The sequence below is a fragment of the Rhipicephalus sanguineus genome, chromosome 2 (assembly GCF_013339695.2).
Source record: "Rhipicephalus sanguineus isolate Rsan-2018 chromosome 2, BIME_Rsan_1.4, whole genome shotgun sequence".
Classification (NCBI taxonomy): domain Eukaryota; kingdom Metazoa; phylum Arthropoda; class Arachnida; order Ixodida; family Ixodidae; genus Rhipicephalus; species Rhipicephalus sanguineus.
The window spans coordinates 11,557,063-11,582,157 of NC_051177.1; the positions used below are offsets into that span (position 1 = coordinate 11,557,063).

Here is a 25,095-nt window from a genome sequence, read left to right on the forward strand (position 1 = left end):
AGCATAAATAACAGAGGTGACAAGGGACACCCCTGTCGAAGCCCGTGTTGTATCTCTATAGGTTCGGATACCTGTTTTTACCATTTTATAACTACCCTGTTACTTTTATAAATGTCCTTTAAAAGATTAGTTATTCCATCTTCCACATCTAGTGTGTCCAGTATTCCCCACAAATCTTCTTGAATCACACTATCGTAAGCTCCCTTGATATCTAGAAATGCCAGCCACAGGCGCCTGTGTTCTTTTTCCGCTATTTTAATACACTGCGTCAATGAGAACAGATTATCCTCTAGCCTTCTTCGTTTACGGAACCCATTTTGTAGTTCCCCCAGCACCCCCTCATTCTCCACCCATGTCTGTAGTCTTTCCTTTACGATCTGCATCACCAGCCTGTAAACTACTGATGTCACTGTTATAGGGCGGTAGTTGTTTATATCAGCTTTGTCCCCCTTTCCTTTATAGATCATGCTCATCCGGCTTAGTTTCCACCCATGGGGGGCTTCACCTAGAGTCACTGTATATGCTACCTTTAGGTAGCAGAGTCGCGCATCTGTCTTCCAAACGCCGCAAGCAACCATGCGTTGCGGAGAAGCTGACGCTTGGGCCAATTTTTGTATTTTTTGACGCCGACGCCGCAGTGAACTGGATTGACCCTTGTCATCGACAGTCAAGTTAATCACCGGTCTTCGACACGCCAAACATGTCAGTCGGCGACACGGTAGGCACGTCGCCTGCAAAAGAGAGAGTGAAGCTTCGCCGCATAGCTGCGGTTGCCAGCCAGACCTATGCGCAACTCTGCTACCTAAAGGTAGCATATACAGTGACTCTAGCTTCACCATCCATTATTGCTTTGCTCGCTGCTTCTCTTAATCTTTGCTTAGAGTTTGGACCTAATTTCTTCATTAGCATAATTGGGATGCCCTCAGGGCCTGTTGATGTGCTATTAGGAACCCTCTTCTCTGCCCTTTCCCACTCTCGTTGTCCCAGTGGAGCCACTGCGCTAATTGGTCTATCCTCATCCGTTAGGGTGCATGCATCGCTTCCTTGTTGTTTAAATTTTTCTGTCATCATTGTTCTTATAAATTCCATTGCCTCATCCCCTTCTAGCCTAACCCCTTGAACTGTAGTTATAAACCTCTGTTCCATGCTTGTCTTATTACTCAGAGAATTGAGATGGTTCCAAAACTTTGCGGCTGCCTTTCTATCCTTTTTGTTTACTTCCGCCATCCATTGGGCCCCCTTTCTTCTAATCTTTTCATTGATCAGATTGGAAGCTTCCCTTCTGAAGCTCAAAAAGTTACCCCATTTTCTTTCGACATCATCTTCCGGTTCACCCCTCTGTTTAGCATGCCTGTGTTCTCTGGAGGCTTCCTGACGTCTTACTATGGCTCTCTTAACTTCCTCATCCCACCAGCTCTTGGGTTTGTGTCTCCTTTTCCCGGTTGATTTCACTCGTACCTTAGCAAGCTCCAACTCAAACAGTTTAATTAGATTTGTGTACGTCCACACTGTTTTAGTATCCTCGGTGATTACTTTCTCAATCTCTTTAGTTGTTATTTCTATTTGCCTTTCTGAATAAATATTACCCTGTGATTGCTCATATTGCCTCCTTCCTATTTTCATTTCTCTTCCAAAACTCAGCTTGATACGTTTGTGATCACTACCGAAGCCTCTGGAACCATATTCATCTATGTTCATCACCCTTAGCCTATCATACATCCTATGTGACATCAGTGCGTAATCTATCGTCGGCTGCAGCCTTTCCACCTCCCATGTTATCTGCCCTTCGCACTTCTCGGTACTGTTGCAAATGATTAAATCATGCCTTTCACACATATCCATCAGCATTCTGCCTGTTGGGTCAGTATATCCATCCATATCTTCTATGTGCGCATTCATATCTCCTAATATAAGTATCTCGCACTCGTCTCCTAGTTCATCAATGTCCTTTTCTATGCACTGCACCATTTCTTGGTTTTCCTCTGGCTTTTGATCCTGTCCACAAGTATACAAAACCCAGGAGCGTCATCTGCCCTGCCACTTTCCCTTTTAGCCATAAATGTTCCCTGGACTCCTGCTTGACCCTTTGCCAGCCTGTACTTTTATGAATAAATGCCCCGATACCACCCCCCTTTCTGCTGCCTTCTGTTCTATTGCAATATTCCCATGCGTAGTCCGGATTGTTAGGTGGTTGTTCCATGTCCGTAAGATGTGTTTCTACAAACCCATATACCATCAGCTTCTCCTCCCTTAGCTGCTCTTCTATCTCTCCCCACTTCAACCTATTCTTGCCACCCTGCATGTCAATATACCCTACGTCTGAATTTGCTCGGCCCTCGTGCCTACGTCGATTTCTTCTCCCCCGGACTCTACGTGTCTTGGATATTGGTGTCACTTTGAAATCGTGTCTGTCTACACTGGTGGCCTCATGGCACTGGGTCCCCCTAAAAAAGCTGTGGCTTGGCTACCCATCCTATTACCTACCCTCCTGCCCGTGGTACCACTGTAATGAATGCCATCTTGTGCAAAAGGGCGGAATCCGGGCTCGTACACGTCTTTGTTTACCTCCATTACGCTGTAGCCGAGCTGCCGGCGCATACCTCTGATGACACAGTTAGCCTCTATCACCCTCCTTTCCATACCGCCAGATTCCCCCAGACTTCTGGGATGGTGCATATGGTCACATGCAGACCCTCAGAAGCTTCTCGAAGCTTACGCAGCCCATCCTCTAACTGTCTCTGAAGGTTCTGGCTCTTTCCCTTCAGGACATCGTTGAGACCAGCATGAATGATGACGAGGTTTTCACCCTCCATGCTGTCCCCTACCAATTCCTGTGCTTTGGTCAGTGCATCCGTCATGCACTTTCCTGACTGGGCCTCCACTTTTACCCTCCTGTCTGCCTTCACTGTCGTAAGGACGCCCTGCTCGACTCTGGCTACATTGGAGTCCCCCACCACTGGGACCCTTCTACGGTCCAGTCGTTCGCTTCCGGCTTGCGATTGCTGTGATCCTGTTCGCGTCCGCTGATCTCCCGTTCGCTGAGTGTCGCCGACTCGCGATAACGAGCCCGCTGCCGGTGCTCCTCGCTTTGCCCCGCCGGAAGACTGCCGCGCCACATCGCTGTAGCTTTTTCTCCTGCTGTCGCCTGTTCCTACATGTGCCACTGCAGCCCCTAGGTCCCCTTTCTTGCCTGTTTCTGCCTGGGATTCCGTGTTGTCCTTGCCTTTCGCCTCACACTGCTCGGGGCCGGAGTCAAGCGCCATAAGTGCCTTTACTCGCTCTTCGAGCTCGGCCCGCCTTTCCCGTTCCTTCCTCAGATCGGCCTCCATTTGTTCTACTAGGCTGGCGGTAGCGTGCCTCTCCGAGCCGCGCTTGGAGCTCAATTCTCTGTTCTCGCTCCACCTTCAGCTCCCCCTTTAGCTCCGCAATGCAAGCTTCCATGCGCTGCACGGCCGCCTTCACTTTCTCGCACAGCTTGCACTCGAAGCTCGCCTCCTCAGCGTCGGCTAGACTTGTGAAGGCCGTCTCATCTAGGTACCACCAGCGCATGCATTCCCCGCACTGCACGAGATCACTGGCGCCCGTGGTTTTTCCAGTCCGCTTAACCATCGCCCGCCCGACCATCGAACAGAACACACGAAGTTCAGTCTAACACCGTTAATATAACTAAACAGGCGCACCCAAACACTCTACTACGGGTTAAAACTGCCGCCTACCCCGTTCACCACGTGGTCAACGTTACTGCAACGTTGCCCGTGGCGCACGGTAATCGACCAAAGATGCACTAAACCCATAGGCAGGGAGTACGGGGGGGCTGAGGGGCTTGCCCCCCCCCCCCCCGGACTGCCTCATGGGGGGGCAGAGCCCACCCTGGCGCCGGCCCAGGGTACTTTTTAAGAGCTTGGCTTAGGTCCCCGGGTCATCCTCTCTGGCGTCTATTTCACAGGAGGCTGTTTATGCCCGCTTCTTTTTCATTTCAGCCATTTAAAGTTCGGCACATAGACCAGCGACAAGTCAAACATTCAGTGGAAAAATGTCCCTCAAACGGATTTGTTGTGCTGATGAACAACTGAAGCGACGATCTTAAGCTATGACAAATTAAAAAATTCACCGGCGATTACGATACTGTCTCATTCGCTGAGCGCAGCCTCGTGTTTGGGCAACGCCAGCTGTGTTTGAAGTTTTGACTATCCGCAGTTGTAGCAATGTAACATTCGTTACATACTGCCACAGAAACTGCCAGCGCTCGAGTGCTACGCACACTATATACTCTGTGCATTGCAGCTGTCGCGAATCAAGTGAAACGCCCACAGCCCCGTTACGACAAGCGAAGCCAGCCGCTGTGCACGTGCCAGCCCTGCATGCGCACAATAAGGTTGAGAGCTGGGCTAGTTGGTGACTGATCATTATGCCTATATGGTTAGGTAGCGCACTTTCGACGGGGACAAAAGAAACAGAAAGGACACGACACTCGCTACACTCGCAACTGAATTTATTTCAGGAAAAATACTTCAATATATAAGCACCCAAGCACCCCCGAGTGACACAGAAATGAACCAACCCTCAATATCACCTGATTAAAGACAAAATTTGGCACACTCCTGTGAAAGGATAAGTTATGCACGTGTGAAGATAAACCGACAGTCAATGTATTCTTATCTAGGACCAAACTATCTGCGCACACTCAAGCGATACAAAAACCAAAAGTTAACGAAACACGAGCAGCTTGTACACTATAAAAAACCATGCACAATCTAGGGTTATTGCAAGACGTTTCAACAAGAAATCAACACTCGCTTAAAACGGAAAAAAGGATCAAGAATGAGGGCGCAACAGAAGCATTCCTACAATTTAAGGCCCTTCCAGGAACGTGACTTCCCGATGGCTTAATGAAACTGATGATCAACTGTTTCCCTGGTTAGTTGGTTTACATGATGGAAAACGACGGAGGTGTCATCAAACAGTGGCAGACAGCCACATTGTGAACAGTGTCCCTTTATGTGGGAATGATCGTTTTTTTCCAAGGCCCTCTTATGCTCTGACAGCCTGGTGTTCAAACACCGACCCGTTTGCCCGATGTATACTTTTCCACAAGATAGGGGTAAACAATATACAAAGGACTATTTACATCTAACAAACCTACTTTTGTGATTTATCGTGCATCTGTTGTTGTTAGTCTTTTCTGTTGAGGAAAGCTTGCGGTCTAATCTTGCACATATTTTACCAAGCTTGTTGGGCGCCGAGAACACTACTTCTAGGGCAAACCTATTGCCTACATTTTTTAAGTTATGTGCAATTTTGTGCGCATATGGTATAGACACAATCTTTTTCCTGTTTTCATTTTTTGTTGTCATTTTGTTCCTGGAGTTATCTCGTGCGTAACTAATCAGCTTGTTTGCTGATCTACACAGCACGTGTTTTTCATACCCTGCATTTTTTAACCTGCTAATTTGTTGACTGAAGCTTTCGCTAATCTTTTCTGGGCACGACTTCGTCAGTGCTGCTCTCAGACATGAAAATGCTATGCCACTCTTTACGACCTTAGAATGAGCCGAACTATAGCTAAGTAACGGTTTTTCCGTTCGTGGATTGTACGACCAGCATACATGTCCAGCTGCGGCAGCTATTTCAACATCCAAAAACTGCAGCTTGTCACTATTTGGTAACTCAACCGTGAATTCCAGCCCTTGACTATTGTTCCTAAATATTTCTAACACTTCTGCTACTCTATTTTCGAAACCACCCGGTTTAACAAATACCAAAAAATCATCAACAAAGCGGAACACCCTGAGTGCAAGTCCGTTGAGGTTCAAATCTATTGTCTTGTCTAGGCTAGCTAAGTAAATAGTGCTCAAAACCGGGGCTACTTTCGAGCCTATAGTAATGCCCGATTTTTGACGGTACAAACTATTGTTCCACATTACAAATGTCGACCTCAGGTAAAAGGATAACAATTCAAGAAAAGCATCAACCGACACACCACACTTATTCACGAACTCTAACTCATTGTTTTCATCTGTTATACAGTGTCTTACACTTGACAATAGGGGACCATGCGGAATGTTGTAATACATATCCTGCACATCAATACTGAAGAAATTGCATTTACCCGGGTTATGAGTGCTTAAATACGCAACTAACGCCTCTGAGTTTTGAAGAACGAACGGATCTGACACTTTTAATATCTTAAGCTGACTCTGAAGGTACGATGACACACATAACTGCCACGAATCTCTTTCGGACACTATGGCCAGGAATGGAATACGGATCTTATGTGTCTTAGCGGAAAAGAATAACTCAAGATGCAAGCTGTCTGCGCGTTTTACTGCTGATGCAAGACGGTCAAAATTATTGTTCTCTAGTAAAGCGACAGCTTTTTGCTTAACCTTATTTTCGTTAACGTCAATACGGACAAAATTATTTTCTACTGCTACCAAAGCCTTTTCTTGAAAGAGTCCTTCCGGTATGACAACTAAACAACCCTCCTTATCTGAAGTAAGAAAACGCAGGTTGTTCCGTACACCAAAGTTCACCAAAGTTCTTACGTGTTGTTGTTTTCTGTCGCCGGTTACTGTCCTGGAAAGCACATCCACGCATTCAGTGATGAATCTTGGACGTTCTTCATCCGACACTCGGCGAGCCATGGACTTGACCAGTGTCATCTTTTCCGGTGGGGAAAACGACGGCTCGAAACAAGACTTCGGACCGAGTCCAATAATTCTTCTGTAGTCCTTGGGAACTGAAGCGTCTCCCAGAACGACAACTTTTCCTTCTGCGGGTTGTGTCTTCTTCGGTTTTTGCAGGTGCGGTCTCGTGTTGTCCCATAACCAATCAGCGAGGTTGTCAGACGTCCTGCACCACTCCTTGAAGCGTCTGTTGGGTTCCCTGTCGTAACGTATGGCGCATGCTACCTTCAAAGATTCCTTGAAATGTCTTGCCTGTCTCCACAATTCGGATTTTACAATGCGGCAAATTCGTCTTGAGTGCGTCGGGGATGGTTGAAGAAGAGTGCGTCGGGGATGGTTGAAGAAGATATGTATGTATGCGCACGAGCGACAGAGGAAGAAAGCGAGGTTAGAGGCCAGTATCGCGTGATATCGACAGACTCCGCGTTCGCTCTCTTTCGTCCTCGTTCGCGCTATCGGTTACACCGCCGACGCCAACGGCGATGCCGCTCAACGCAGGAACGGACGCCTAAGAGCTGCGCTCTAATTGTCTTGAACCCCGTAGTGAATGGTTTTGAGAACACAAAAATGATACTGAGAATACAAAGCAATCCCGACACAGTCAGTCAGTGAACGCTTTCGCGCAAACTTACTCGCCAGTAAAAAAACGGGTAATTTTTTGGTTGCCTACATATTGGCGGTACCCTTCGACATGCCGGCTTATAAAAGTGCCGAGAAAAGATTGTACGCAGTTTTGATTTATCAGTAAAGGGTTTTACTATAAGTGCGGCCACCAATGAGCAACTCCATTACTCGTCCAGATTCATAACCGCAGCTTCGCACAAGGTGTAGTGGTAAGCAAATGGTATTTGCTACCATCTCAGAATTACTTTCGGCCATCTTGAATTGAACTCACTGGCATATAATTAAAGCTTCCGCGTGATAGCGTTAGCCTACTCTATGTATGTATGTATGTATGTATGTATGTATGTACATGGGCGTCCGGAGGGGGTTGCAAGGGGGGGCGTCTGCCCCCCCTTGGAATTTCGGATAATATTTTTCTATGCAGTTGCGATAAGCTACACAGCTTGATTAGCACACTCAGGTCCTGGCCTTCAGGTTTGCCATTCAATTTCGCGCGTTACAAACTACTGACTAATCTTGCCTGTCATGTAACGGCAGTGAAAGAAAGGCTGCCAGTGCTGAATGCCCCCCCCCCCTTGCGTATGCACCCCCCTGCAAAAAGTTCTGCGGACGCCCTTGTGTATGTATGTATGTATGTATGTATATGTACATATATATATATATATATATATATATATATATATATATATATATATATATATATATATATATATATATATATATATATACCCAGTCAAAAAAAGTTAATGGGTCCAATTGGTCATACCAGTTTCTAGCAATTGGTCCCAAATGGGATTAATTGGAAACCAACTGGAATGCCGCACTCCAATAGGAAAGACCAATTGGACCTCACAGTTCCAATTGGTCATTCCAGTTGGTCCACTTTTTGCCATTTGGTCTCCCAATTGGAATGCTTGTTGGTCCAATTGGTTGCACACATTCCAATTGGAAAACAACTGGAACAGAGCATTCCAATTGGCCTCCCAATTGGAATGCTTGTTGGTCCAATTGGTTGTACAACTCCAATTGGGTAGACCTATTGGACGTTTTTCTTCCGATTAAAATTGTTTGATATATATAAAACTTGGCATTTGTTATTAAAATGGCAACTTAAATCGCTATAGGTCGGGGCAGAATTCCAGGCTCAATGAGTCGTCATAATAATTTTTATCTATTCCATTCAATTGTGCCATGTATGCACATTCTGAATTGAAACCTTCATCAGGCTGTGCCCCAAGTTGCAGTTTTAGGCCATTTATGTTCCTTACAAGCTACTTTTTTTTCTAGATTTGTGGTATTTATTATAAGGTACATCCTAACTTAAAACAGTGGGACAGTAATAGCATTAACAGCGTTTTGAATATGGTGCAATTAAAAATGCGGCTAGCTCTGCTGGTTTGTGTGACCTACAGCTGTGCTCGTAGAAGCTGTACCTTCAGTCTCCTGCAGAGCAAATGCCTGGACGAAAATAGGCCCATTGCTACAAGCAAGCCTCATCGCTTGTTTTAATTATTTATTTTCTTGAGTATTTTGCGTAGACATAGCAATGCTCACTCACATGGATATGAGATTAACGATTCTTGTTAGTGCACAAAGGGTGTAGTGCAAATGGAGTGTAAAAATCTGGCAGGTCCCACGCATTGTGGGAATCAGTCGTGTGAAGCAGTAAGCATGCGTCAGCCAATGCCGGATTTTCTGCTTTGAGCCTTAAGCGTTATGAGGTGGATCGATGTCTTTGTGTGAATTAGTAGCTCTGCGCATATCGTGGACTTACCAGGCATGTCGAGTACACTGGCGCCTGAAGGGTAGCTTATGGCCCGACATAACTTTGGTGCTCACATTGCAACTTACATGTCAGTTTCATCGCCACGAAGTGCACACTATGGAGCAATGATGTGCATATCTACAGACAAGTGCAACGCTTGAATATAGCTAGCAGTTATAAGTGCACATATGTAAAATTAATCACAGTGATATAATAAATAGGATAGGCAACTCTGCAACCACAATTAGATTTGTCCTGACAGAAGGATTGTACAGGGTATTTTTCCAAAGCAGTTTGAAGCAGCGACTCTGGAAACTGCCATGCAGAATGCCAGTGTTTGATTCCGGCTAGAGCCATGATTTTTGTTCTTCGATGCCATCTGGATAATTCACCTATCAATGAAACGGGCTCATTCACGCTGTTCGTTAAGATTTCCAAAGTCTGGGATGATATAGACTATGAACCACTTATAGCACTTAACCGCATACCATGGGTATGTGCCACACGACTGGTGGAAAGGATTTCATGATGCATGCCACAGGGAAGTCGCGTTAAGTCATGGCCTGCAGATTGTGTTCATCATACATTGAAGTGCTCCTGTGCCGATTTTGATATACCAAGAGACAACCACGAGAACACAGACGTAAGCGGCTAGATAGATAGAAACAGTCAAAGTGCCTTTGGTTCACTAAAATGACTCGCATTTAACATATATTTCGAAATTTAGAAGAAATACCATTTCCTAGTGCAAAATGAAGCAGGTTCACTGGAAGAGGGCTCAACTCCTGAAAAATGTATGAGAAATGCATGCCACTAATGGCAGCAGTGCAAGCATTTGAGATTAGTCTGGACATATTTTAATAGATACACTACGCAACCTCTTTCTGCACAGTAGTGTTCTTGAAATTAATGAAAGCACAGCAGCATAATCTTACTGCTGTTTGCATAACAGAAGACAACCAAGCATTTCAGAGAAGTTCATGGCGTTCCACAGCAATATGTTTATTAAAATGGGCAAAAATACAGCAAGTCCAGGCATAAGGACACACAAACAAAACACAAAAATAACATGCATGCAATATATGTACATATGTAAAAAATCATACACAAATGCACAAAATTTATACATAGCTGCATTTGAAATTAAATGACAAATTTACAGTGCACATAAAATTTCACAAGGCACAGCAACTTGAATGACATATGCCACTCTGACAAGACTGAATGATTGATACGCACTGCACAAGTACACACTGGGCACGAGGTGTTTGCATCTAGGCAACTTTGCAATTTTAAGAGGTCAATGGATCCCCATGAAGTTTGCTGGTTAGAAATTTCTTTCACGTGACCGGAAGTTCCTGCACATGCATGGTTTTTGTTTTACATGCGTTCGTTTTGTTTCAATAAACTTCAATTGTTAGACTGTGCTCATACTGTGTCTTCCATCTTGTGAGATGTCATGTTCGCGATGATTTTCCAAGTAATGCAAGTTTCAATGTACGGTCACACCAGTGTGATTAGAGCTGCAATAGTGCTCACGTGCACAAAACCCAGCTTGTACTGCTGGTATTTCGCATTTTTGGATGCCACAAAGGCATGGCTTTCATTATATATCAAGAGAACAATGAGCAGTCACTGTACCTCCTTATGTGATGAACAAATGCACCAGTTGTTGCTTTGCACTATCACCAGCACTCTTCCAAAGAAAATGAGCAAATGAGGAAAGCAGTGTTCCATAATCTCTTAGTGATTATATCAACTGCTTCCTCGAAAAGGGCTAAAACACCTAAAATAGCTCGCTAAAATCAGTGGTTGGGGCTACCCTTGATTTTCATGTTGCAGCGAGATGTGCTGCTTTGGATTACCAGCATTCTCAAACAACTGACTCATGTGGCGGCGGGTCAAATGCAAATGGTGATTTATGGATGTTGAATTAATCGAAATTGCATCTGCTTATCCTGACAGTTCCAAAGACATAAGTCCTAAGATATCGACACACAGACACTGAAGGCCCATAAATCGGCAGCATCTGCCAGCTCTTCACCATTTAAATGCGACGCATCTCTTGCTCAGGGGTATGTAACGTGGCGTGGTGATCCGCACGCGCCGTGGTAGTCTGCACTCACACTATGCATGCGCACCTCTCCTCCTTCCCTCTCTCCGACAGCTGCGCGTTACTCTCTCCACTTCTCTACCAGCACCTGCTTGCGCTTCTGCGTTTTCGCTTCTGCTTTCATGGTGCATGCGCTACTCTCCTCCTCTAAGCGGTTAGAGCGCAGCGCGTGTTCAGCGCAGCGCTTGCTTTGGTTGACTCCGCTTGACTCCATTGGTGCTTCCGATGAAGCATGATGGAAGCAACAGTCCCATCAGTGAGTGGGCTGACGCAAGCACGCGTCAGCATCAGCCCAATTGCGTCCACTCAAGACAAAGCTGAGAAGCGAAGGGCAGCGAACTACCATTCATGGCACATGCATTGATCATGTCTTCACCAATTTCAAGATCCACCCACTGCACCAAGATCCCCTCACGGTTCACTTCAGCGACCACAAAGCCATCCTCATCAAAGCAAAGTGCATACCTCAAGTACTAGACGGTGCTCAATAATGACATTCGTTAACCGTTTCACCTTCGCCTACAACGTTAATAACGATCCAAGGTCGGTAACATGCCCAATGAATGCCAACGGAACGCGATCATGCAAGTGCTCTGGCTTCGCATCGCCTCATGGTCCCCTTTAGCGGGAGATGGTGTAATTTTTTTTGTCCTCCGTACAGGACTGACTGCATGTTTCACACGCCCTCCCACCCAGTGCACACGAAGGAGTGCTGCTCAGTCGGGTTACGGTTTAATTTTTGCATTTGTTTACTTATTTAAAATTATGTGCATACTTTCTAGGCCATTCTACTATCAGACCTGTGTCAGGAGCATCTAGGGAACATAGAACTGTCGAACAAGAAGACTACAGAGAAAGGGTGCTGGGAGGTGCACATACGTATGAAACATTTTCCAAATTGATTAATACACTAACACTTCTTATTTCTAGAGGCTGAATAATTACTGCCGGCGACTCTTTGAATAGCACTTTTTGCACATGGTTTACAGTCACCAAGTCATAATTTACTGGTCGGCACCGAAGTTTCCGGACACATATGGATGTGTTATCACCACTCAAAATGATCTTTTCAATAATGGCAAATGACCCATCCAAGAGTTGAATAACTGAACTATTAGTCTTCTTCTTTGACGCGTATGAGCAGTCTGTCAGGATTGAACCATTTACCATCATTCTTCTGTACTGTACAGAAGGTGGTGGGATTTCTTGCTCAGGCAATGAACAGGCTGGTGGAATAGGAATACCACTTCCAAAGAAACGGGTGCCATCACTGCTGCTTTTGCTTTTGTGTGTGACTTTGGCATCAAAAGAATTGCAGTACTGCACCACGCTAGGGCTGACAGCCAGATCCTGCAGTTCCATCACAGTATTTTCAATTTGCAGAACTCTGCACAGCTGATGGGGAATCCCATTTGCAGCTTTGATAGCTTCCTTGAGGCTCCCATTTCCCGATTCAAATGGAAACGCAGAGTGTGCCCACAGGGGTCCCCAGTCACGAATACTCTTTACAATATGCGTCAACTGGTGCATATTATACGTCATAAAAGCTTTTCCAAAATGCATTTCTGAACGCACATGAAATTCTAACAAGAGTTTCTCAGCTCTAGTCAGCTCAGAAGTTTCTATACTGCACTGCAGCATAATATGCAAAGCTTCAACCATGCATGCCCAGTGCTGAAGGTATCTTCTGTCAAGAATGCCATCAAGTACTGGAATGCTGTAGTACAATATCCAATTTTCCAGCTCTTTCGCCTTCCACCATTTCCGCTCCTTCGTTGGTCTTGGCAATCTTTTTACATCCTTTGGTGGCCTGATAGCCATAAGCCTCTCATCGATTGTGTGTTGCTTGCGGCTTAGAGAGTAAGCACAACCAGAAGACTCAAACCATAAATCTAAGAATTGTCGTCCTACTCCAAGTAAAATACAATGCATGTAATCAGGAACAAATCCTGCTACAATGTGAAAATAAGGCAGGCTGATCAATGGAGATGCCGTTTTTACACCATGAACGGTCACTCCTTGCCTAACTGCAGTTGTCATGTCTTCAACCATCTGGCTCTCTGTACGCTCAGTGGGGTTAACTGGCTGAACAGGGTACTTTGTTGAACCACCAGCTCGTTCACCTTTCTGTAAACACCAGTTACACCCAAAATAACCATTAAATTGAGTGACACCTTGCATAGGTGCCCTGGCAACCGAGTCAACCGCACAACAAATGCAATAAGCTTTAAATGTCTGAAGTTGCCCCTTTTGCTCCAAGACAAAGCCACTTTCGCTAAGCTGGCTCATTTGCTTAACAAATGTGCTCTGAAAAAGCTCCATGTGTGGCTTCTCCTTCCAGAACCACAATGCTGCAAGCACAAGTTTTGACATCCTCTGCTCAGCCGGAACCTCATTTACAATTAGCTGAATAGGCCAAATGGACGTGCCACTTGACTTGAAAAGCGGTGTGCCATCAGCATTTAATGTGAAGCTGATTCTGGGACCACACTGCTGTGTTGCAGCTGCAAAATTGCGGTACATTTCGCCATCATACAGATCACCCAATGAGCCATCATGGTTAAGTGGCTTTGTTAAGTCAAGAAGTGTACAGTCTTTCAACAATCTTTGCAACTGCGATTCCACATCAAGAGTCACAAAAAAAGGCATATCAGATAAACTAGAAACACTAGTTTTGTGTCCGCACTTTGTGCAGTGAAAAGAGGCATTTGTTTCAGCATTTTCTATGTGTGTGAAGCATTTGGGGCAAAAAACAATAATATGTCATTGTTGTGCCTGTTTTGCTCAAAAGTTTGGAGAGCTGGTAACGTGAATGAGGCAATATTGGTCGTTCGAAAATTCTGTTGATAAGGTCTAAGATGCTGGTCAGCCCTGCAAATGATGAATTATTTTTGACAGCGTGCTTCAGCACCATGAGGAGAATATCGCCTCTAGACAGAACCACTCTTTCAGTCACAACATCGGTAAATAACTCTCCAAAAAGCGACTTGCCACCATGACCAGGCGCTGTGGGACTGTTAGGCATTTGCTGCGGAAAGGAGAAAAGAAATAGTCACTAAAAATGGAGCAGGTGCCCAGCCATCAACATTTACGGTCGAAGTTAGACTATAAAGCAGGACAATAAATTAAGACCCCAAAAGGAGCCAGAAAGCCAGAGCTATTAGGCATGTCTTAACTGAACACTAAGCAGGTAATATTAAATAAATGATTTTGTAACCTACTGTATGGACCAACCAAATCAATATGTTACTAAAGAAAATTTGACAAGCATGAAGCAGTAAACTTGTGCTAAAGCGTTTATTCTAAATGGAAAACAGTTGCTGTGCTTAGTTTTCAGCTTTAAAGGGGCCCTGCAACGCTTATTTTAGTATAATCAGAAAATGCTGCCGATCAGTAGTCCAGGCTACCGAGACAAACATTATAGTGCGGCACATGGTCTAGAATTTACAATTAATTCTCAGTCAGCTAGAAATTGATCCCCCTTCTCTCTACAACTGATGCCATATACCCAAATTTTTGCACCATATACCCACATCCACAGCGATTGGCTGATTTGCTGCATAGTTACTGTGGCCGCTGCGGGATGCTGCCACGTACCCCCAAGCGCACTCGCGATCATGCTGAAATTAAGCCGCGTGTTCGAAGAAAAACAAGAAAGATCATGACCCATGCTGACGAAGGGTCGCATCTTTTTGCCCCCTGTCATTCCCCTCCCTCCGTAGCTTTCAGTGTGCTTGCTGGCACGAAAGGAGAGAGAAAGCGCTTGAAGCATACGACAAATAACTTCAACTCCGCACTTACTCAACTGATTCTAAAAATTTTTGCAGCATGCGATTCAAAAATTTGAAATCGGTTAAGAGGCAATGTGAATGAGGTTTCTGAAAATTAAAAATAGCCTGCAAATACACTCTGCAATCAGCAACCAGAGGCTACACTGCTATAACCAAGCAGCCCCTATGTCCTAAAGCAAGTAATAAGAGATGCAGTACCTTTCAGGAAGTTCTCGTGCCTTGTACAATTTTGATTACATTACTTAGTGCTTGTTCTCAAAAGCACTGGTGGGATTTTACGGCAGACATTTAATATCTAGCAAAAATAAATGTGTTAGCTACACTGAGCTTCAGTATTTGCAATGCCCAAACATGTTAACTGGGCCCCTAACAGTTAATGACGTCAACCATGTTTGTGTAAATTTTGCAATTTCTGATGGACCTACCATGTCATCTTCTGAAGCCAGCTCTCCAGGATCATGTTGCTCTGAACCATCATCATCAGACATGGAAAGCTGCAAAAAAATAAAAAAAAAGAAAGACAAAAACAATGAACCAAGAGAAAAGGGAACTAGACAGAGATCAGCACCACCCTAATTTGTGGCAAAGCCTTGTTCGATTTTTTAGTGCAAGATCTACAACGACACCACACATGGAGACACAACAGGCACAAGTGCTGCCATGTCTGTGTGATGCCATTGCAGATTACTCACTAGTCCGAACAACCCCTTTGGTGTAAACAGTTTGGTCATACATATACATACACATATAAATATAGGTATGTGTGTGTACCTCTTCATCATTTAGCAATGTGTCGTGGGAAATCATCGGGATGGCATGCTGTGGCCCATCATTGGTTGCTTGCAGTTCTGAAGTATTGCGACTGACCGCAGCAGATGCCATGCTGGAGGCCGCTGCACCACAAGCGTCGTTTGAAGTTTCCTGTGACAAAACAGTTTATTAATAAAATACACTTAACATTTGAAACATACTACCTCACCTGTTCATCCTGACTACTCAACGTATCAGTTTGAAGTACGCTGTTTATATCTGACAAGACTGAAGCTTGACCTGCTGCTTGGCTTAGTCCGGGCGCTGCATTGTTGGAGACTGCTTCATCATCAGATGAGGTTGTGTCCGTAGGCACTTCCTGAATGCAAAAAAGGATCTTAGACATGTGCATGCCTTAAGAGGACGCTTTACTTTGAGAGCTGCTATTTAAATATATCATAATAGAGGACGCTTTTTGTTTTTGAGAATGACAGCTTCAGTTCTAATTGGGTTTACTTTTTGTTGAAAAAAAAAAAACGAACGCAATGACTCTACCTCAGCAATGAAAAGAGATATCACAATTTTGCAAACTACACCTAATAATACATCCAAGGGAGTGTCTAGCGTTACGTCCAGACGTAACGATAGGAGTCGTTGCAGTTACGTCTGGACGTAAGAATAACGAGTCTTAAAGTTACGTCCAGGGTGGCAATACAAATACAGCCCGTTAGACCTACCGAACCGATTGGCCTCAGTGGCGCAGCGGCTAGCGTGTCGTGCTCGGAACTGCGAGGACGTTGGTTCGAGCCTCGCTGCTGGTGGTTTTTTTTTTTTTTTTTTTTTTTTTTTGTCTCAGGTGTTGTTGAAGTCTGTTGCCAGAGAAGCGCGACGCGGCTCTTGGGTTACGTACGCCTCCGCCTGCCCCGAAGGGGCAGGCTGCGCGGGCTAAACAGCGCGTGGCCGCGACAGCGGCCAGTAGCGCGTGACCGTGACCCTGCCAACCGGCCATTGAGCGTTAGCGAAATGGCCGCACTCGCGAAGCGAGGGCGAAGCCACGATTAGGTTGCCGCGCCCGAAGGGCGCAGAGGGCCTTCACTGAGCAACAGGAAAATAATTTACTCACGTTTGTGGAAAGCCACATGACTAGAGTCCCTAGATTTTCCCTGCTCTTTAACAGGGAAAAATCTAGGGACTTTGGTCTGGACGTAACGATAGCGGTGACTACAGTTACGTCTGGACGTAACCCTAGCAACAGCCTACATCCAAAGCGGACAAAATAGTTGAATTATGCACTACTGTGAAATATAACTAGCCTGTAGGCAGTATAGTTGCAAAACTCCTGAGAACATCGTAACAATTTCACGCAAGCTGTGAATTCATACATAAACGTTGTCCGCTTTAAATGTTCTAACAGATGCAATGTACTGAACAGCGACAAGTGCTTTCAATGCACAAGTACAGATTTTCTGCTGATGTGCTGAACATTGTTAAGTCTATGTTTAACTTAGTTGCAGTGATCTGCTTAAATAACGGCTGCCGTTCACAACCGCTTTATTTGTACTGAAATTTCGCAGAAATACAAGTCTTCATTGTTCACTAAACAGTATGTTACAGCGTAGTTCGGTATGACCGCCGAGCGATATCTGCCGCTGATATTTACGTTGACCTTCGACAACTACATGTGCAGACAAACGCAGGTTGTTCGCCCGCACAAGCCGTTGTTAATACGCTAGGCTTTTTAGCTATGCGAACCAAAACATGCAGTCCTCTGTGAGTCTTTGAACACAAGCGCATGCGTATTGAAGGCGATAGAACAAAAAGGAAGGTAAACTTACATTGTGTTGGCAAGCCCTCTTAGTACTTCTCGTAGCACGAAGTCCGATCCATGGTTGATGTATCGTTTATATGGGCCTCTTTTCTTTCTCTTAGGAAGTTGATCCATTATGATCGCATTAACATGCTCCAACAGGCGATTTGTTGTTGCACGTGTAGATGATCCTCAGATTGTTGCTCAGCGAATAACACATAACACAACCTGGCTGGCACTGCTGGTTCAGCATGACGAAAGGTGTCCAGTTTCGTATTTCAGTATTTCATTTATTAGTAATACCTGTATACCCGGTAAACCACTATATACTCATAAAAAACTAAATAAATTAGACATATTAATATACAGGTCACATGCGTCAGGCAGCACGATGATTTTACATGCAAACATGCATCTGTCAAGTACGAGCACGCGGCTCGTGAACTTTTAACATTCCGCACGTGCACCTGCGTGCATCGCGCACATGTCGCGCAGACATGCTAGATTTGCCTACGATCGCAGTGTTCTAGAAGTTGTACTACGATCCTGGATCTGTCGGCTGCGTTACCTTTTTCTCTTTCACGTGTGTACAGTAGCGCAAGAATGATCACGCACGCAAAAGTGCGGTATGAGGATGATCGAAAACTTGCGGTTGTGGACATTCGAGACATAGAAAACTTCCATCCCGAGAACGCGAAGGATTTCAAATCGAAGTTCTTTTATTCGGTGAAATGGACCGATCCGGACGGGACCTCGGACTTTTACCGGGCTCGGATTCTAGCTCTGGGAGGTAAGCTGTTCGTTTGAGCACACATTTATTTTGCCTTGTCAAGTGCATTTCTTGTGTTCCGCGGTGCGCATATGCCTATCGTTGTGGACGCTATCCGATGCGTGCGGTCGGTCTGAACAATGACACATACTTTTGTCTTGAAATGAGCGTAATTTAAATATATTCTTGCAACTTCCGTAATTTCCAAATACACCTAAAGAAGCTAGTGTAGTATAATAGTAAATTACCACACATGCTCAACTGTCTTTTGCGCCCAATCTCTTCTTCAATAAAACTTGTTGCTAGGCGAGATGCATGTTTAAGGGATCGCCTTTCTTTCCATTTTCCGAGTCGTGCTATAATTCCATGCAGTACAGCACAACTCGATAATTGCCCTTGAAATGTATGCACTGATCCAGATCATACCCCTCTCCTCCCTCACTTTTGACGTTTGTCTGCGCAGCTTCCAGCGTACGGCACGTGTTCGCCACGTGCCGCACGTGGCGAACTCGAGTCCCTCGCAGCTGACTTCATGCCCTTAGAGCACTGTTACGTAGGTCAAATAAAATAATTATTGATCGCGAGTGTTCATGCAGTAGTCATGATATTGATTAATATGCCCACCAGTGAGGTCCCCCCCCCCCCTTCCCAAATGAAAAAGAAAAACGAAAAGAAAATCTGGATTTAAGCATATATATATATATGAAGTGTATTTGTTCCCTCTTAACACAATATGCATATACACAAAGACAGTTAATGAGCACATGAAAATGTTTCATGGTTGCTGTGATACTATGCACAAATATATTTATTCTCCTGCTTCTGTTTGAGGCTTATTGCATGTAGAGCATGCACTTTTTATGATTGATGCAAGGACTACTGAAAATTCTAAGGATCCTTTCATATAAATGGAAGGCTTATTTAAGCATACACTCAGCATAATATTCTTTCCCACTAAATCTGTTGCCACTGTTCTGTGTTTCCTTTTGTACTTGCAGTGCAGCCTAGTCGCACATCCATGGCTCATAATGAAATTGTTTTCTTTTAAGATTTTTCAATGTGTATTCCTTTAATATTTTCCAGAATCAGAAGAAGACCTGGAGGCGGAGGGAAGAGGCCGGCAGAGGCTTAGATTTGAAAGAATGGCATATTCGCCTGACGGCGAAGATGAAGACGATGATGTCGAGCCAGAGGTACTTGTTTACGTAGTGCTGTATCCTTGCTTATGCATTGTATGACTTTAAACAGCCTCATAATACGTTTTTGGTTTTGTGTGCAGCGTCCTGCAAAAAAGCCCTCTGGCCCAAAGCAGGAGCTATTGGACATGTTAAAAAAAAAAACTGACGACATCCAGCAAAGGGAAGAAGCTGCTTTAAAGAAGCAGAAAAAGAGGCCAACATATGACGATAGGGGTGGCCTAGTCACTGAGCTGAAGTACAAGGTACAGAGACTTGAAGGCCTTGTGGAAAGAAAGTGCAAAAAAAATTGAGGAACTGCGAAACAAAAACGAAGAGTTGGAGCAGGAGGCCATGAAGCTGAGGCAGCTGAACATGAGGCTGCAGGAAAAAATGCTGACAGCCATAGATGAAGGCACAGGTATGGAATTCAGCTTTCTGTAGTTTTATGGCTTCTGTGGCTGCTACATGGACTTATTTGTAATTTGTATGCCAGTAGCATAGCCAGCAATTTTTTTTGGAGGGGGGGGGGGGGGGACTCAACTATACTTTATGTACGTTCATGCATGCATTTGTATGTGTGCCTATATTGCCAAACTGAAATGTTGGGGCGGGGCTTTGAACACCCCCTGGCCCTCCCCCTGGCTGCGCCAGTGGTGTAAGCATTGCCTCTACCTAGATTATTTTGTTTAAATTATAGGCTTCTTTCAAATTAAAACTTCCTTACAATTTCAAATCATAAAATTAAACAAGGGGAGATGTTTGTGCATACCATGTTTACACATTTATAAAATAAGGGGAGAGTTTGCCTTCGTAGAATTGTAAGAAAATTATATAAAAAGGTATTACAGTTATAACATGAGCTCGCCATACAATGTTGGAGAGCTTTTCTTCCAACCAGTGGTGACGATCTTGCATAGGACCACAAAAGGCTTTTCAAGTCGGCAGAGCATGAAAGAACTTGTCACCCAATAATTAAATGCTCATTTATGCCAAGACACAGTGATGGGAATGGCCAAAAGTGTTTTGTATCAGGTTTTGTAGCAGGAAAAATGATGATTTGTAGCAGCTGCCCTCAGTTTTGTAGCAGGTTGCGAAAACGAAAAAAAAAAACAGGTCAGATGGCGTTTTAATGGTTTTATTATACAATAAAATGAAGTATTAAATACAGTGTGCGCATGAGTTCAATGACGGCGCAACTAACGCAAGCTTTAAACAAAGCCTAGGATCACAAATATATGAAGACTGGTTGACACAAAGACAGCCTCGCCGGTACGACTGCGAGGCTGCGGCACGCAGCGAAAACTGGGAATGAGCCGCAACTGCACTCAGCTCAAACGACAGTGCCACCAGGTAGCGACACCATAGTGTTTCCTACAATACTTACTAGAGGGAACTCTGGCGCTAGTGTCTATGGGAGCTGCAATGCATCGCACTTCAGCCAGCATGGGAATCATGGGTAGTACACGGATTTGTCTAAACTTCGTTCTTTAGGCTCCGCTTGGCTCCGCGTCGCCTGCATCTGCTTTGTCGCAAAACGAAGTTCAGCAAAAATCAGCAGTTTCACTTCACCACTTTAACTTCTTTAGGCTCACCGATTCAAATCTGGTCACGAAGGTCACAACGATACATTCTTTTATCCGAAAGAAAACCAAAACATAGCAATAAACAAAGCCACAAGTGCGTTCGAAGCCCACAAGCACGAAGACTAGGCAAATCCGTGTACTACCCATCATTCCCATGGTGGCTGAAAGATCGCAGTGCCAGAGTTCCCTCTAGGTCATTTTAGGAAACTCTATGACTGACACTACACAGCCACGTGCCCACGCATTGGATTGTATTGGATTGGCTCTGCCTACGAATGGCACGAGAGGCGGCAGCCTATCTGCCACCTGGTGTTGCTGAAAAATCCCCTTGACGGTGGCCTCCGAGATAAAGCAGCGCATTGCCAGGTAATCTCGGAGGCTATGCGTAGCCGCTTTGGAGCAGTTCTGCTCATTTGTAGCATGGATGTAGCAGCTTTCACGAAATGTAGCAGGTTGGAGCAATGGTGCTCATTTGTAGCATAGATGTAGCAGCTTTAATGAAATGTAGCAGCTTGGAGCAATTGTAGCAGCTTTCCCATCACTGCAAGACACCACTGATTATGGGTTTCCAATTTCTTTGGACAGTTTATTGCCTTAGTTTTAAGCAGATCATTTGTACTGTGTTTTCTTCATCATGTTTTACCAGGCAGTGGTTGCATGTGCAAAACATTGCACAGACCCAACACGTTGCCATTGTCACTTAGAGTGCTCTGTGAAGCTGCTTTGAAAAAAGAAAATAAGTAAGTGCCGTTATATTTGTAGCTTGGTTCCACATTTAATATGAGGTGTGTTCTCAAATTGTTAGTTACAAAAACAAAACAAAAAATTAAAAACTCTTGTGTCAGTACAGTACAGTACTTGCCTTTGGTACAATTTCTTTCTTGGATGTAGCGATATTTGGATGTGAGCCTTTATATTGAAACTCATTTGCTTTAAATATTGATTCCTGACTATGCTGTCATCTTAAAGTGACCGAGTTCTGCTGTTTGTAATGAGCCATGCTTCGTGTTGATGATGCAGGCTACAGTAGAGCTTCGTGCTCCACTAAGAGCGGACCAGACCACTCGACGAGGGAAGTGGATATTGACAGCATGGACGTGATTCCTAGGGAGAAAACACCGCCACAGGATGATTACGCAAGAAAAGAGAATGCCATGGTAACGTCCACATCTGAAGGGCAGCTTCAGCAATTTTTAGTATTACGTACAGTTGCCATCATAAGTGAAATTTTCCTTGTGCTTGCCTAAACAGCAAATGCTGCTTTTTTAAATGGTTGTTAAAATGATTTTTTTTTTTTTTGCTGCAATACGTTTCCTGATGCAGGTGGACATTGGCGGTGGCCTTCAAATAAATTCTAGCGCATGGCACCACATTCAGGGCCATCAAAGGATTCCCTTTTCGTTAAGGACCTCCTCCTGGGAATTTGGCCCAAGGACCAGCTGAAAAACCGCTCTTTGCAAGGTGTGTTTCTGTTCTATAGAATTCCTTGTACTTTCTTAACAGCGGAGCTGTTTAAGCCAGCTGTAATCTGTCCACCGTGAACAAAAATCCTCAGGTGGGTATGCGTCAAAGGAATTGGGCAAGCCCCACTACGAGTACAGCAGGTGCAAGTGTTAAATGAAAACTTCGCTTGACGAAGTGGAGCATGTGAAGCATGCAAGAGAAGTGAGGGGAATAAAGACATTACAAGATAGAAAGACTAGACAGAGAGAAAGATTGTGTTATAGTTAATCACCGTTCATTTGTGTCTTACAGGGAAGCGGTGTCCACGATTTCCCGATCGGCCTGCAAAGGCTCCACTGACACCTTGGAAAGTGGAAGTGATGCGTGGTAAGTGTTCATGCTTTTTGTGATGTTTTGGTGCAAACTGTCTTTGGTCATTCTGCTTCAGACCGTAGTCTTATAGACTATTTTTGTTTAAAAATTGTTTCTTCGTACCAGTTAGTGAGGCCTTGTGAACTTTTTGTTTTAGACTGTTACAGACGGAGACTGCAGCGCCAGGGGATTCCCGAAACCCTTATGCCTGCTGCACTCAAGCAGCTGAACCATTTCGTGGTTGAGAAGCTGGCAGACCTTGAGAGGCTGGCAAAACGGTGAGGTGCTGTTATAAATGTGTTTTGACTAATTTCAGGGAGGTTCTTTGTATGTAGTTTTTAAATGACATGCAGCCTGGTAAAGAAAGTGTTTAAAGCATCATACTGACTAAATGCCATGCCAGTGCATTTGCTTACATCTATGCAAAGTATCATGTGGAGAAAGCTAGTCTTGAGCTTGCAGCACATCAAGTTAACACTGTTTACTCAAATCTGAGCCAGCCCAGATTCTAGGCTGACCCCCTAATGTTTGAAGCCAGAAAAAACAAAAATGTTACCTCAAATGTAGGCTGAGCAGGAAAAAGAAATGTTACAGTGTGCACGAAACTCGTACAGAATATACAGTCAAACACAGATATATTGGGTGCGAGGTCCTCCACTAGAGACGTGAGCACTGCAGTCGTTATGACGTGCAGGGTTGGATCGCGTGATTCACGTTGCTCTGGTGAAGGGAAGTGGACGGTTCAACGCGTTGCTTTAACCACGATTTCTGGTGTTTTCCGCTTTGAACAGCGTTGTTTTGTTCTCACTTCATGTGTGCGGACACCTAGACTTCACAATGCGGGAAAGTGCAGTCAAAGTTATCGGCAGCATGGTACTTTATGCTGCTCCATGCCACAGTGCGAGTCTAGCGTCAGCTTTCACTTTCACCGTTACCCTGCTTTGCAAGAGCGTGATACCACTGTCACTTGACATTCGTTTATTGTTATTTCGAGCTCATGGGGTTCCTTGCTTATAGAGGACGTCTGTACAATGAGCCCATCTAATGTGGAAGTGCTAGACTAATTGCATAAAGAAATTCCGATATATAATATGTGAAACGGCTGCTGTTCATGTTCATTGTTCTACATCTGTGCCTAGGCTCGCACAATTTGTGCAACCTGCACGTCAACTGAAGGCTGAATTAGCTATATTTGTTTCAAAACCGACTGTGGGTATGTCGCCCGAGTGACCAAACCAAGCTAATTTTCAGCCTTTGAGCCACTAATAGTTGCGTGTGAACATTGGCGTGCAGTGGTTGAGCTGCCTATGCAGGTTGTTTTTCCTGCTTCAAAAGCCACTTCTATCACTCCATTATAGCCACAGAGAACTTGTTCGTTTATTATGGTGTAACTACAACATAATTTACATACTTTGTGTGGAAGTGTGTAGGAATAGCTTTTTTTTCTTTTTTTTTTTTGCAGCAAGTCTCTCCACCATCTGTTACAGCCAAGAACACAGATACATTCATAGTGTGCTTCAAGGGCAGCACCACAATATCGTTGCATCCTGTGTATATGTAACATTAGTGACGTGAACTTGTAACTTTCATGCACTTATGTATTTTTCAACACTTTCAGGGAAAAGGACACAGGAAATTCCTAAGTGTGGCAAGGTGCAAGTTGAAGAATAAGGAGTACCTGATTTTTTGCTAGTCATTATAACTTTTACAATGCTTTTAAAGTAATAAATTATCGTAAAACAAGTACCTCCATTGTATGGTTTTTATTTGATGTGTGTGCATTACATATCATTCACAAATAAGCATACCAGACCATTTTGTTCAGGATCAACATTTCTTTTGTCCAATTCGCTATCATTTTTGCGTCAAAAATCTGGTGTACTCTTTGCCCATGTTTTTCAGCCAATGGAAGAATATTCGGGTCAAGCTAGACCCACCAGTTGTGCACGAGTGTACTTCAAATGGTTGACCAGTTGCGCACCACCTAGCTCTAACTGGATGACCATGTGTGTTCAACTGGCTAACCAATTAAGCACCAGTTGGCTCTAGCTGGGTGACCATATGTTTTCAACTGGTTAACCAGTTGGCTTTAACTGGATCACCATATGTGTTCAACTGGCTAACCAATTGGACACCAGTTGGCTCTAACTGGTTGACCGTATGGTTTCAACTGGTTAACCAGTTGGGCACCAGTTGGCTTTAACTGGATCACCA

At 44.4% G+C, this 25,095-nt stretch overlaps 3 protein-coding genes and 1 pseudogene across 3 annotated transcripts; 2 read left to right on the forward strand and 2 right to left on the reverse strand.

Moving 5' to 3' along the window:
* Window positions 1-301: 301 nt before the first annotated feature.
* On the reverse strand, window positions 302-3,329 carry LOC119381047 (uncharacterized; annotated as a pseudogene).
* Window positions 3,330-13,901: 10,572 nt separating this feature from the next.
* On the reverse strand, window positions 13,902-16,211 carry LOC119381048 (uncharacterized). Its single transcript, XM_037649037.2, has 4 exons — window positions 15,959-16,211; window positions 15,751-15,900; window positions 15,405-15,473; window positions 13,902-14,216 (listed from the first exon to the last, which is right to left on the reverse strand). The coding sequence occupies exons 1-4, from the start codon at window positions 16,139-16,141 to the stop codon at window positions 13,902-13,904; spliced, it is 717 nt and encodes a 238-aa protein (XP_037504965.1). The 5' UTR covers window positions 16,142-16,211.
* Window positions 16,212-18,003: 1,792 nt separating this feature from the next.
* On the forward strand, window positions 18,004-19,794 carry LOC125756182 (uncharacterized). The gene is made up of 3 exons (XM_037650102.2): window positions 18,004-18,326; window positions 19,389-19,498; window positions 19,585-19,794. The coding sequence occupies exons 1-3, from the start codon at window positions 18,140-18,142 to the stop codon at window positions 19,792-19,794; spliced, it is 507 nt and encodes a 168-aa protein (XP_037506030.1). The 5' UTR covers window positions 18,004-18,139.
* A 15-nt stretch (window positions 19,795-19,809) lies between these two features.
* On the forward strand, window positions 19,810-23,600 carry LOC119382411 (BEN domain-containing protein 5-like). The gene is made up of 5 exons (XM_037650103.2): window positions 19,810-19,901; window positions 22,087-22,223; window positions 22,390-22,527; window positions 22,822-22,896; window positions 23,039-23,600. Exons 3-5 carry the CDS (start codon window positions 22,428-22,430, stop codon window positions 23,161-23,163), a joined length of 300 nt encoding a protein of 99 aa, XP_037506031.2. The 5' UTR covers window positions 19,810-19,901; window positions 22,087-22,223; window positions 22,390-22,427; the 3' UTR covers window positions 23,164-23,600.
* Window positions 23,601-25,095: the final 1,495 nt, after the last annotated feature.

Bases quoted from the DNA above. Each gene is read 5' to 3' on its own strand.
- LOC119381048 (XM_037649037.2), bottom strand. From the start codon at position 16,141: ATGCACATGTCTAAGATCCTTTTTTGCATTCAGGAAGTGCCTACGGAC. The intron at 15,901-15,958 runs GTGAGGTAGTAT...GTTTTGTCACAG, and splicing joins TGAGTAGTCAGGATGAACAG to GAAACTTCAAACGACGCTTG. The intron at 15,474-15,750 runs GTACACACACAT...ATTTTTTTGCAG, and splicing joins CATTGCTAAATGATGAAGAG to CTTTCCATGTCTGATGATGA.
- LOC125756182 (XM_037650102.2), top strand. From the start codon at position 18,140: ATGATCACGCACGCAAAAGTGCGGTATGAGGATGATCGAAAACTTGCG. The intron at 18,327-19,388 runs GTAAGCTGTTCG...AATATTTTCCAG, and splicing joins TCGGATTCTAGCTCTGGGAG to AATCAGAAGAAGACCTGGAG. The intron at 19,499-19,584 runs GTACTTGTTTAC...TTTTGTGTGCAG, and splicing joins ACGATGATGTCGAGCCAGAG to CGTCCTGCAAAAAAGCCCTC.
- LOC119382411 (XM_037650103.2), top strand. From the start codon at position 22,428: ATGGCACCACATTCAGGGCCATCAAAGGATTCCCTTTTCGTTAAGGAC. The intron at 22,528-22,821 runs GTGTGTTTCTGT...TGTGTCTTACAG, and splicing joins GAAAAACCGCTCTTTGCAAG to GGAAGCGGTGTCCACGATTT. The intron at 22,897-23,038 runs GTAAGTGTTCAT...TTTTTGTTTTAG, and splicing joins GAAAGTGGAAGTGATGCGTG to ACTGTTACAGACGGAGACTG.